This window comes from Callorhinus ursinus, unplaced genomic scaffold (assembly GCF_003265705.2).
Source record: "Callorhinus ursinus isolate GAN/ISIS: 27379988/994484 unplaced genomic scaffold, GSC_fseal_2.0 scaffold13, whole genome shotgun sequence".
NCBI classification, from domain to species: domain Eukaryota; kingdom Metazoa; phylum Chordata; class Mammalia; order Carnivora; family Otariidae; genus Callorhinus; species Callorhinus ursinus.
This window is the reverse complement of record NW_027397075.1, coordinates 39,827,331-39,840,849: the sequence shown is the minus strand read 5'-3', so window position 1 is coordinate 39,840,849 and position 13,519 is coordinate 39,827,331. Positions and strand designations below refer to the sequence as shown.

Sequence of the window (13,519 nt, the reverse complement as noted above, 5' to 3'; positions counted from 1 at the left end):
GAAACTTTGAAACTTTGTAAGATACCATTCAAATGTTAATTTGATCGTAAAGAATTCCTTACTATCTAAACCACCACCGCTTAGAACACTTTATACTATTCCCAGGGTTTTGCAAAAACATACACATGCACAAACACCTCTGTCTGAAATTAAATATGAAACTCAAACCCTAGGCTTATCTAGATAAGAAAAATATTAATAACAATTACAAAAAGAATAATCAAATAAGGGAACTTTGAACAAGATGTAAAAATGTTTTATGCTGTTACTTCAAGATTAAGGATAAAACGAAACTACAGCCTTTTCTTTGGGTTAACCACAAAGTGAACTACAGTTGGGTTTGCATAAATCTGGAGCAATGCCTACGTGGCAAATAAACAGCCATATTACACTTCAAATATCCTGTTTATTTGAGGTACAGTAAAACTTTCTCTTCACAATGTATTGCCAGAACGAGGGATAAGTAATTCATATTGCTATGACTCAGAACCACAAAACACATTTAATAATTATCACTCAGAAATAAAACTCAGGTGATAAAAAGAGTCCTATACAAATTAAGTAGAACATGTGCCTAGCTAAAAGCAAGAGCAAATGCATAAAACAACAAAGCAAACTCCTATTTCTGGTAGAAAATGACACTATGATTCTAAAATTTACACAGAAATGCAAAGAACCGGGGCACCTGCGGTGGCTCTTTGCCTCAGGTCATGATCTCAGGGTCCTGGGATGGAGCCCCATGTCGGGCTCCCTGCTCAGTGGAGAGCCTGCTTCTCCCTCTCCCTCTCCCCGTGCCCCTCCACCCTATACATGTGCGTGTGTCACGTATGCACACCCGCTCTCCAAGAAAATCTTAAAAAAAAAAAAAGAAATGCAAAGAACCTAGAATATCAAAAACAATTTTGAAAAAGAACAATGCTGAAAGACTTACACTGCCTGATTTCACAACTTAATATCACACTTAAGCCAGTGTGATAGTATACATATAGATATTCAGATCAATGGGGAAAAAAATACAGTCTGGAAACAGACCCATGCATAGATGGTTAACTAATTTTACACAGGTACCAAATTCAGTGGTAAAAGGATATTCTTTTTAACAAAGTGCTGGAATAGTTGGTATCCACATAGAAAAAAATATAAATCAACCTTTACCTCATTCTGTATATAAACATTAACACAAAATGAGTGATGATCTAAATGAACAGGCTAAGATTATAAAACACCTGGAAGAAAACAAGAAAATATTTGTGGCCTGGGCTAGGGAAATATTTTTTAGGTAGTATATAAAAGATAGGAATCATAAAAAAGAATAAATTGGATTTGATCACAGTTTAAAACATTTGCCTTCAAAAGACACTATTAAGAAAATTAAAAGGCAAAGCACAGATAGGGAGAAAATCTCTGTGATATGGGATATATGTGATTAAGGACTGATATCCAGAATATATAACTCTTATGACTCAGCAATAACAGGACAAATGACCTGATTTTAAAATAGACAAGAGATTTGAGTAGGCTTCACTAAAAAGAAGATATACTAAGCACAGAGAAAGATTTTCAACATCACTGCTTATTGGGAAAGTCAAATTAAAGTCACAACAAAATGCCATTATATACCCATTAGAATAGCTAAAATTAAAGAGACCAAAAATACCAAGTACTGGAGAAGATGTGGCATAACTGAAACTCTTATACATTGCTGGTGTGGAATACAAAATGTTACAGACACTTCAGGGAAGTTTTGCAGTTTATTATAAAGTTAAACTTATCCTTCCCATATAACCTAACAATCCCATTCTTAGTTAGGAAATACATGAAAATGTATGTCCATGTAAAAATCTGCATTCACAGCAAATTTTCACAGCCGTCTTTTTAATAATAGCCAAAGACCAGAAACAAGCCAAATACTTACCAATTGGCAAATGGATAAATAAATTGTGTTCTATCAAATCAACTGAATACTACTAAGCAATATATAGGAACTACAATATATCCAACAACATGGCTAAAATCTCAAAACCATCATGTTAAACATAAGAATCTGAATCAAAAAAGACTATATACTGTATGATGCCATTTATATGAAATCCTAAAAAGGAAAAACTATAGTGCCAAAAGCAGTTTACAATGGTTGCCAGGGGTCAGAGGTAGAGAAAAGGAACTGACTGCTACGGAGCATGAGGAAGCATTTTGATGGAAAAGCATGTCATGACTGTGGTGGTAGTTAAACAAATGGAAACACTGTCAAAATTCAGAATCGTGCACTTAAAATTAAAAATTTCTTTGTCAAGGGGCGCCTGGGTGGCTCAGTCATTAAGCGTCTGCCTTCGGCTCAGGTCATGATCCCAGGGTCCTGGGATCAAGCCCCACATCAGGCTCCCTGCTTGGCAGGAAGCCTGCTTCTCCCTCTTCCACTCCCCCTGTTTGTGTTCCTGCTTTCTCTCTCTCTCTCTCTGTCAAATAAATAAATAAAATCTTAAAAAAAAGTCTTTGTCAATAAGCTATACCTAATTAAACAGAAAAACTTTGTTCTACTGAGTTAAAATCTTAAACAGAGTATCAAAATGTGATAATAAAATATTACAAGAGGATACTACAGAATTTTTGTCATTTTGGCAAAGTTTTAGGATGCTCTAAAAGTACACACCAAGGAACACTGGTTAAGAAAAGGTAGTCCCACACTCATCCACACAAAAAAAGACACATATAAATTTATAACTTCCCTCCTCCCAGCCATCAGTACCACTTTTTAAGTATTTTATTTACAGAATTACTTTAAAAAAAGATTTTATTTGAGAGAAAGAAAAAGAGAGACAGCATGAGCAGAAATGGCTTTCTTTTTCCCTCAAATAATATGAAATTAGATGTTTGTTTTGGCAATTCTTGTGTGGCCTTATTTAACCTCAGACCATAGCCACTTTAGCGCTTCTGTTAGTATGTTTTTAGTATTTGTGCTGAGGTTACTTTGCAGATTAATTTAGATGACAAAATGACATGTATTGAGGCCACCAAATGCAGAACTGTTTTGGATCTTTGCTTCCTGACCTGATATTTGTCTCCCTATGTTTTTCCTGTTACTGTAAACAACTCAAACTGTTATAAGCAAAAACTGTTAAGGTAGAGCGTTAAACATTACAAATAAACTTTAAAAGAGTTGGTAAGCACAGTTTCTTTTACCTAGTAGAATCATACCTAATAACCACTTTTAAGTTTGATTTTGTGAGAGCACAGTTCAAAGAAACAGTAGATTGGTCCTTATTCAAACCAAGGGAAAATGTAACGTCCTTATAGATTTCTAGATTTCTGTAATTTTTCTTAGAATACCTTTTTCCCCCTAAGGTTACTTTCTTTGAACATTTTTTAGTGTGGTAAAAAATATGTATATAAATATATATAATAAAATTTACCATTTTAACCATTTTTAAGTGAACATTTCTATGGCATTCAGTATGTTCACCATGTTGGGTAACCATTACCAACCATCTCCAGAACATTTTCATATTCCCCATTTGAAACTCTGTACCTAATGTTTTCTTTTTGATTGTTCATCAGAAAGTAGTTCTGGGGGTGCCTGGGTGGCTCAGTCTGTTAAGCATCTGCCTTCAGCTCAGGTCATGATCCCAGGGTCCTGGGATCAAGCCCTGCATCGGGCTCCTTGCTCAGCAGGGAGCCTGCTTCTCCCTCTGCCCCTCTCTCTGCTCTGTGGATAAGTTGCAGTCTGATCAAGGCCAGAGATCTGTCAAGCATAGTTGTTATAATGTTAATATTTAAGCCAATTAATTGATAAAACCAGAAAATTCCTGGATATAACAAAGGATGGCAGTGTTGGAGGGCCCTACCTAAAGCTGGCAGGGCATTGTTATTGAAAAATAGCACTGGGACACCTGGGTGGCTCAGTCGTTAAGCCTCTGCCTTCCCTTCAGGTCATGATCCCAGGGTCCTGGGATCGAGCCCCACATCGGGCTCCCGGCTCGGCGGGAAGCCTGCTTCTCCTTCTCCCACTCCCCCTGCTTGTGTTCCCTCTCTCGCTCTCTCTCTGTCAAATAAATAAATAAAATCTTAAAAAAAAATAGCATTTACAGAACTTGGAGAATCAAAAACAAAAAGGTAAGGTGAAAAAATAAGCTCAAAGGGTACATGCCTAGAACAGAAAAAATGTGTTTTAAAGAAGTTGTATGTACAATCCAAGGAACGAGTTCTGAGTTAAGAGCCTAGATGAAGCTTAGGAGGGCAATTTCAATCTCAGGCAGAAAATGGATAATGACAGCAGCAGTAAACTCTTATATAGTGCTTCCTATTTGCTGGACACTAGTTCCACACACTTGAATTATATTAACTTGTTCAATCCTTACAACAGCAGTGTGGGGCAGGCAAACCATTTTCGAGAGATGAAACAGGTTCAGGGAGATTAGGTAACTTTCTCATTGCAACCCAGGGGGTAGGTGGCACAGCTAGCTCAGGGTGTCCTGTTCCATTTCCAGACTTCTTGCTTGCTCTTAATATTATATTGCCATCTTTGGAAAACCACTGTTCTCCTAGGAACCAAGAAAGTTAAAAGGAATCGCTCTAAATGTACACTAGAATGGAGAGTAATATTTAGAAGGACTAGTGAGAAATTAAAAGCTTTCAACACTTATTAAAAGCCCACCATGTGCCAGGTATTTACATTTCAGCATAGTAGGCAATCGACTACAAGAAAAGAAGCAGACTTACAGATCCCAAAACTCACCATAAACTTGTATCTTTCATGAAGTTTGTTAGATGGTTTCTTTGAATTTAACAGGCAATAATATATCATAATAATCAAATGCAAAAAAAAATCACTATTTGATTACATCTTCACAAGAATTCAATTCAGTTCTTTTAAAAAAATTTATTTTTTTTAAAGATTTTATTTATTTCAAGAGACAGAGAGAAAGAGAGAGAGCACAAGCAGGGGGAGAGGTAGAGACAGAAGGGGAGAGAAAGAATCTTAAGCAGACCCCACACTCAGCACGAAGCCCCATGCAGGGCTTGATCTCATGACCTGAGTTGAAATCAAGAGTCGGATGCTTAACCAGCTGAGCCATCTGGGTGCCCCTCTTTAAAAACATTTAATAAGTGTGTGTGTACCAGGCATGATTTCAGGCACAAGACATATAAAAGATGAATTTATTAAAAATTAAATAAAATGATCCCTGTTCTCGAGACGCCTGGGTGGCTCAGTCGGTTAAGCGTCTGCCTTCAGCTCAGGTCATGATCTCAGGGTCCTGGGATCCAGTCCATCCCACAATGGGCTCCTTGCTCAGCAGGAAGCTTGCTTCTCCCTCTGCCTGCTGCTCCCCCTGCTTGTGCTCTCTCTCTGACAAATAAATAAAATCTTTTAAAAATAAAAAATAAAATAAATAAAATGATCCCTGTTCTCAACAATCTTACAAGCTACAACAGCCCTTTACAATTATGTCCATTTTACATAAGATAGTGCTCAAAGGGGTTAAATGATCTCTTTAGGGTCCAAGCTATTAAATAAACAAGACAGAATTTGAACTCAAACCCATCTAACTCCAAAACCTATACACTTCTGTTCTACAGCAAGCTAATACTGTTTCTGAGTATAGTAACTGGAAAAATTTTCAAGTGACTTCAAATGACAAATACAGAGCACCTGGTTTCTGCTTAATATTTTAGAACTGTTTCAGGTTAGTTCCGAACTTGAAAAAGGGAAGTGAGAATTCCAGACTATATTTTGGGTTACAATCTTCACATACTGAGCATAGCACAAGTACATTGCAAGAGTCACTTGTGTTATAAAATAGTTGAACATTTAAAAATATGTACTGCAGTGGATTGCAGATGGGTGATGGAGCCTGACATCAGGCTCCCTGCTCGGCAGGGAGTCTGTTTCTCTGTCTCCCTTTGTCCCTCCCCGCCCCAGATGAATAAATAAAATCTTTTTAAAATTAATTAATTAATTAAGATACTGTGCTTTATAAAGAGAGGATCCTATTTACAGTGAAATATACTGAACTGATCCAGTTATTTACCTTTTATTCAACTTTGGAAGCAAAAGTATGCATTTATGAGATGGCTCAGGTTTGAGGGTATAGCATGGATCCACGTGGCCACCACAAAACTATTAGCCTAGATCTGTTCAGTTATGCTTGGCCCAAATGGAATTAACCAACCAGAGATAAATAATTTTATCAATTACAAAATGAATACATTAAAAATGAAATTTTAAGGGGCACAGTGGCACAGTTGGTTAAGCATCTGCCTTCAGCTCAGGTCATGATCTCAGGGTCCTGGGATTGAGCCCTGAGTGGAGTCAGGTTCCCTGCTCAGCAGGGAGTCTGCTTCTCCCTCTCCCTTTGCCCCTCCCCACAACCTGCGTTCTCTTGCTTGCTCCCTTCTGTGTCAAATAAAATTTTTTTTAAAAATCTCAAAAAAAAACAGTAAAAGAACACATAAAGTGTGTACACTTAGATGTTTATAAAGATGTTAATATATGAAGATATTTGGGTAATATATAATGAAAAACGGATTCACAGAATCAGTTGAAATATACTTAAAGCAGAATCAATTAAAGTTAGTTCTCTGCTAAACTCTTCCCAACTATATTTTATAGGCTTTCATCATAAAAGAAAATCTGCTGACATATTTTAAAATGTAAAAACATTTTAAAATGTAAAAAACTAAAAACAGATTTTAAAATGTAAAAAATGTAAAAACGTATAAAATTCATAAGAATTCTCAAAATAATTTGATTACTCTTTTCAAAATTACAGAAATTTACACAGAAAATTTTCTTTGAACTCTAAAATTTGCTGCTAGTTCACCTTTTTAGAAATTAAACCTTTTTTCCTGGAGTCTAAGGTCATTTTATTAAGGGGCATGAGGCAGGGAGAAACAGGTGGCAGCTACAACCCCCCCAGCCCTACCATCCCCTAAGTGGCTCCCTGTACTATGGGGGGATTAAATTTTTAATTGTGGTAAAAAACATGTAACATAAAATTTACCATTTTTAACATTTTTAAGTTCAGCAGCATTAAGTATATTCACTGTTGAGCAAGAGTCTCCGTAACTTTCTCATCTTGCAAAACTGAAGGTGCTATTTCATCCCAAGTGAACATTAAGACATTTTAAAACAATACAGATCAGTGTATCTAGAAAGCAGAATATATTCAAATCAAAGCCCACTATGAAGACATAACTTGGACAGAAACTAGGTCATATTTTGTCTCTTTTCAGCAATGGTTTTCTTTGTAGAATATATAAAGCAATATTATAAACAGTATTTTTAATTAAGAGCATTTCCCCAAAGGCTGGAGACATCTTATTCATGTACATCCACAATATCTAGCTATATAAATCACTCACATTGCTGATAGCATCAAAGGAAAGATACTTAAATACCAAGTTTCATAATCTAAAGCAATTTTGTAGCTATCCAATAAACTCCTCTAAGAACCAATTACCAGAAACACTGTTAGCTTACGCTTGCGCTGTTTTTTTAAAAAATTCCGTTAAAAAAAATGTGCTATTAATTCAGGTTTCAAAATCTGCAGCTGACTATGTTTATATAATAATCTGCTCACATAAATGATGTGTAAAGATAAGCCTTCTACTTACCATATAGTTACCATAAGCATGATCAAACATCTCCAGTACTTGATTCCTAATTTTAAAAGAGCAGAAATGGAAAAAAGTTAACATTCTATTTATTTTTCTAAAAAAGTTAAAGCTCCTTCATAAACATACACCAATAAAAAAAAAGAAAAAATTAGTTAGAAAAGACATAAACAGACTCAAGAATTACACCAGTGTTAGTAGACAAGCTTTCATGAACCACATAGCGCTGGGCCAAACTTTTACTATTCCTAGCAATCTATGTAAAATTCACCTTATGTTTCCCAAGAAAATTGATAAATGATGCATGCCATGCAGAGAGAAGGAAATCTGATGCTGAAAAACAATTATCTCTTAATAAAATTATTCAACATATCTGTCTTAAAAGGAAGAATATAGCTGGAGACTCCCAAAAGAAGTAATTATTGTTACTGTTTATTGCTTATACTATATATTCTATCAAGAGAAGGGTGGGTATGTAATGGTATGAAATAACAGCACTCTAACAAGCTTCTATCTTTCATTTTAAATCAAATCACTAATGCTTAGTTTAATATACATTTATTAATGTTTGTTCACACTTTCAAAAGATAACATTTTGATTTTATGATGTACTCTCTTCTTTAAAAAACTGTCAGAAGTCAAATAAGTAATATTCATCTCTAAAATGAGAAGATTTGTGTGTTTTGGTTATCTGTTTCTTAAAATCCCCAAGATGACTATTTAAAATGGAGATTTCTGATCCCCACACCAGATTTACTAAGTCAAAATCTGTATTGTCTGGACCAACAAATCGGTCTTTCAGTTCAACACTCTCAAGTTTGGGGCTTGAGGACTACACGAAAAACTACAAAGTTAATGTTATGGTTAGACAAGGCCAAATATCTCAATAATTAGCAAGGGAAAAATAGTTCAACAATCTTCTATTAACACTTACTATTGTTCCCAAAGTTCCAGTCACTAATAGCAAGAATTGAAGAAAGTGTTAGAGAAAATGGCTGGGTATAATTTTATTTTACGTCCTGTTATATTGATTGCAATTGTCATTTTAAAAACCGTAATCATGGATGATGAAATACTGGTAATAATAAAGCTAGCATACAGAAAAGAACTAATTTCCAGATCCTGGCTATAATGACCAGCAAAATCAACTACATTCAAACTTGTATACTGAATAAAGTCCTGACACACTTTTTATGAATAATCATTTAAAAATAATCATTATAAACAAGATCTTGTCACTTTGCTAAAACACTGATTCTTTATATATGTACATATATGATAGACTATGGATCAAGTTATCTCAGAAAACTATAGAGTATCTTAAAGAATTCTTCCACACATTTATTAAAATTGCAGATGATAAAGATCTCTCAAATTAGCTAATGAACAACCAAAAACAATGCTAAAATTTTTTCAAGCACTGATATCAATAAATGGAATATGGAAATTCTTTTTCCTTTCACTGAAATGGAATCAACACAAGATTATTGCCAAGAAATAGGAATTCCTCTAACTGGTAACGGCAGTGCCTAGACATGCGCATTACAGATAACATAAGCTTTAACTCGTTAACCCAAACTTCATAAGCATTCAATTTTCATCATTATGAATAAATCACAATTGCATATGAGGACACATAATTTTCCAAACCTTACACTTTTGTAGCATATGACCATCAAATATTGTAACACATACTTCAAAGTGGAGATATTTAATATCCAGTTGAACACTCTCTCTCCTAGTTAAACATGTAAGTCCTCACAGTCATACTTGAATACAGAATGGTAGCTTACTCTATTAAACAGAAAAAAATGTCTCTGTGAAGTTTTATTCCTATTCAGCAAGTGAACAGAAATGTACTGGAAATCAGATCCATAGTTCAAAAATTGTCTTTTTAATTATTTTAAAATAATTTTTATAAGTCAGCTTTTTCTAAAACTACATTGCCTGTCAATGTCCTACAGAAATTGGATGGCTTTATACTTCTTTTTTAAAATGAAAAGATAACATTAACAACTGCTGTAACATTTAAACCACAAAGACAAAAAATGTAATCCAAGAAGAGTAAGACTACATATGACCAAGTAAAAAATTCCATAAACTATAAACTGCAAGCAACTGAGCAACTGCTCACAACTTGTGATAATTCCAGTCTTTATCATCAGTTTGGTTTGGGGGGATAGGAAAAGGGATGGGGCATTTTAGGCTTTTTATCATAAATCATTATTTGGGCTTTTAAAAAACTGCACAGGTAAACCTAACTCAGTTTCCCGAAAATTTCCAAAGGGGAAACCAGCAAGCAATTGTGTATTTGTGGTTTATAGCTCCAGACTCTTACTCTCAAAATTTAAACTGACAGTTCAAGCCACTCTGGTTGAACTTTTCCAGTTGAAAATTAATTTTAGTCAAAAATGACTTAACTAATGACTTTTCTTCAAATAAAAATTTTTAATAAAAAAAAAGAGGAGGGCGCCTGGGTGGCTCAGTTGGTTAAGCGACTGCCTTCGGCTCAGCTCATGATCCTGGAGTCCCGGGATCGAGTCCCACATAGGGCTCCCTGCTCAGTGGGGAGTCTGCTTCTCCCTCTGACCCTCTTCCCTCTAGTGCTCTCTATCTCTCATTCTCTCTCTCAAATAAATAAATAAAATCTTTTTAAAAAAAATTAAAAAAAAAAAAGAGGAGTGGTAGTCAAATAAGATACTTTCTATCCTTAACAGACTTGAAGCTTCTCTTTCCAAGTCTGAAGAAGTGCAACATAGCGGAAAGAACATCCGCTCTGAGGTCATACAGACCTGGTTTTGAATACTGACTCCATCATTTACTAGCTCTGAGTTTGAACAAGTTGACCTTGAGTTTCAATTTCCTCACCTGCTTAATGGAGATCACCTCCACCTCATTAACAGGGAGGATTAGAGAGTAAAGTGTGTAAAGTGCCTGGCACAGAGCAGAGCATTCATTAAAACGGTTATCAATGACACATTGAATTCATAGAGAAAATTTAAGATACTTATTAAGAGTTTACTGATAATTTTCTTTGGGTAGCTGATTTTTTTTCCATCAGGTATCTTTTATTGTTACCTTATTTAAAAACTAATACAATCCTCTTGCAATAATTTAAACATAAGGAAGTATATGAAATAAAACCTGATGGTTCCATCTCACCTCCATCCTAACCCAGGGGTAATCATCTTTCCATGTTTTTCTGAACTTAGACAATTTCTTTTCTGCTTTTAAAAGAACATGGGATGGGGTGCCTGGGTGGCTCAGTCGTTAAGTGTCTGCCTTCGGCTCAGGTCATGATCCCAGGGTCCTGGGATGGAGCCCCGCATCACTCCCTGCTCCGCGGGAAGCCCGCTTCTCCCTCTCCACTCCCCCTGTTTGTGTTCCCTCTCTCTGTGTGTGTCTCTCTCTGTCAAATAAATAAATAAAATCTTAAAAAAAAAAAAAGAACATGGGATGGTGGGGCACCTGGGTGGCTCAGTGGGCTAAGTGTCTGCCTTCGGCTCAGGTCATGATCCCGGAGTCCTAGGATCCAGCCCCACATCTCACTCCCTGATCAGCAGGGAGCCTGCCACTCCCTCTGCCCCTCCCCCTGCTCATGCTCTCTCTCTCAAATAAAAATCTTAAAAAAGAGAGAGAGAGAGAGAGAGAACATGGAATGGCACTAAACATATTATTCTACAACTTGCATTTTTTTTTTTTGTCTTGGGAATGTATCCTGGATAGCCTTCCAATGATCTACCTCCTCCCTAATGTCTGAATATTATTCCACAATACAGATGCTCCAAGGAACAGTTCCATTCTTTCAAAACGCACATCCTAAAAAAAAAAAAAAGAAAATGCACATCCTTGTACACCTATCTCTACATCAATAGCGCTTGTATTTCTGTAGGATTGATTCCCTGAGACGGGATTAATGAATCAAAGAGTACACACAATTTAAATTGTAGGAGATACTGTCAATAAGTTACAGCAATTTACACTCCCACCAAGTCTTTTCTCACACTTGGACTAGTCAGTACTCTGTGTTTTGTACTTACTAATCTTTTTTTAAGATTTTATTTTTAAGTCATCTCTACACCCAACGTGGGGCTCGAATTTACAACCCTGAGATCAAGAGTCACAGGCTCTACTGACTGAACCAGCCAGGCGCCCCTGTACTTATTAATCTGATGGCAAAAACAGCTATCTCATTGTTTTAATCTGCATCTCTCACATTTAAGAGGTTGAGTAACTTTTCATGTTTAGTGACCATTTGCATTTCCTCTTGAGTGAATTAACTCTTCATGCTCTTTGCTCATTTTCTTACTGGTTCTTGGCTTTTTTCTTATTCATTTGTGGGACCTAGCATATATTAGGAATATTAACTCCCCATTAAATGCTGTAAATATAAGTGATAATTTTACGACACTTTCAAAATTGATAAAACTTTGAGTAAAGTGAACAGGTATACTTGAGGCTTCTGAATAATACCATTAAATACTGTTCTATTAGAAAATGCAGCGCAAGAAAACATTGCAAGGAAATGGTAAATGTGTAAAGTTCAAATTCCAATGAACGCCCCCTTTTCCGTAACAGGTGTAAAGACTATTTCCTTAACTACTGTGAGATCAGCCAACATTTTCCCAGCTAGGAACTCACTAGTGCAAGAAATCTAACCGTGTCTCCCACCAAAGACAATCGCAGGACTCTGACTTGTAGTAGCACGGGCTGTAGCCCCCTTCACGGGCCACTGACATGGCAGCTGCGTTGACACACGGCGGATGGCCTCAAGGAGCCTGCACATGTCACCGACGGCCCAGGCGACACCCCGACAGTCCCTCGAGGTCGCACTGCAGGCAACGGCCCCCACCTTCCCGGACTCTGTCCTCCCCGTCAGGGTCCTCGCGGGGCAACAGCCATCCCAATCGCGACAGGAGAGGCCACTGCGCGCCCGGGTCGCAATGACAGGCACCTCGCCTGTGGTCCGACCCCTGAGGAAACCCACCCGAGGCTGCCAAGCACCCTTACCCAAGCTTCTGTCTCTCCTCCCTACTCATGGGCGCGGCACCCGCCGTCCACACGGACGTGGCCGACACCAGGCAGAACGCGGCCGTCGCCGCCACCAGGCTCCATGGCGCTCGCTGGGGGACCGAGGACCCACAGCCCCGGCCGCCGCCGGCTTCGCTCATGGCCCCACGGTTCCGCGCACGCGCAGCGGCTACGCCGGGCCGGTGGGACACATTGTCGGACGCCGGTGGCAAGGGGGCTGCGAGCCGTGCCGAGGGCGGGATGCGGAGCTACGCGAGCGGCAGCCGTCGCCGATCGGCTTCCCGAAACCACCGAGCCGGTCTCCAGCGCCAGCGCTGCCACCGCCCTCCGCCCTCAGCGGCCCCGAGCACCTCCCCCAGCTTTCCGGTGTCGTAGTCTAGGAAACCGCCTCCCCCAACGCTACTTCCGGGTAGGGCCCAAGGCGTTGAGGCTCAGGACCAATGGGGACAGGATCGGAGAGGGGCGGGCTCCGGGGAAAGGAGAGGGCATTGGTCGAGAGAAGTGAGACGTGGACAAAAGGCGGGACTGGGGAGGGACCTCTGGCTTCGGCCCGCCTCCGACCCGTGAACTTGCGACCCGAAGACTACAAGTCCCAGCGTGCACTGCTTCCCCCGGCGGGCTCGCAATCCGACTCAGCCTGGCTAAATTTCCACTCAGGGTGGGCGCGCTGCACCCTGGGACGTGTGGTCGTCTGAGGGTCACGGGCGGTGCCGGAGATCCCGCTTTCCGCTGCGTCTTGCAGCCAGTCCTTGCACCGGGACTGTCAGCTACAGAGTCCTGGGGAAGCTGTCAACTATTTATCCCTCTTCCTGCGCTTGACGCTCCCCCGAGGGCTGGCAGAATGAGGCTCACACGTCCCCAGCTCGGTGCTACACGC

At 38.7% G+C, this 13,519-nt stretch overlaps 1 protein-coding gene across 2 annotated transcripts in view; it reads right to left on the bottom strand.

Annotated features, from left to right (window-relative positions):
- The window catches only part of EDEM3 (ER degradation enhancing alpha-mannosidase like protein 3), a 68,531-nt gene extending 55,519 nt beyond the window's left edge, over positions 1-13,012 (bottom strand). For both annotated transcript variants that reach the window (XM_025877781.2, XM_025877782.2), the window contains exons 1-2: positions 12,622-13,012; positions 7,612-7,657 (exon numbers count right to left, since the gene is read on the bottom strand). In XM_025877781.2, the coding sequence (XP_025733566.1) occupies positions 7,612-7,657; positions 12,622-12,782 (207 nt within the window). In that variant the 5' untranslated portion in view covers positions 12,783-13,012. The remainder of the gene's footprint in view (positions 1-7,611; positions 7,658-12,621) is intronic.
- Positions 13,013-13,519: the final 507 nt, after the last annotated feature.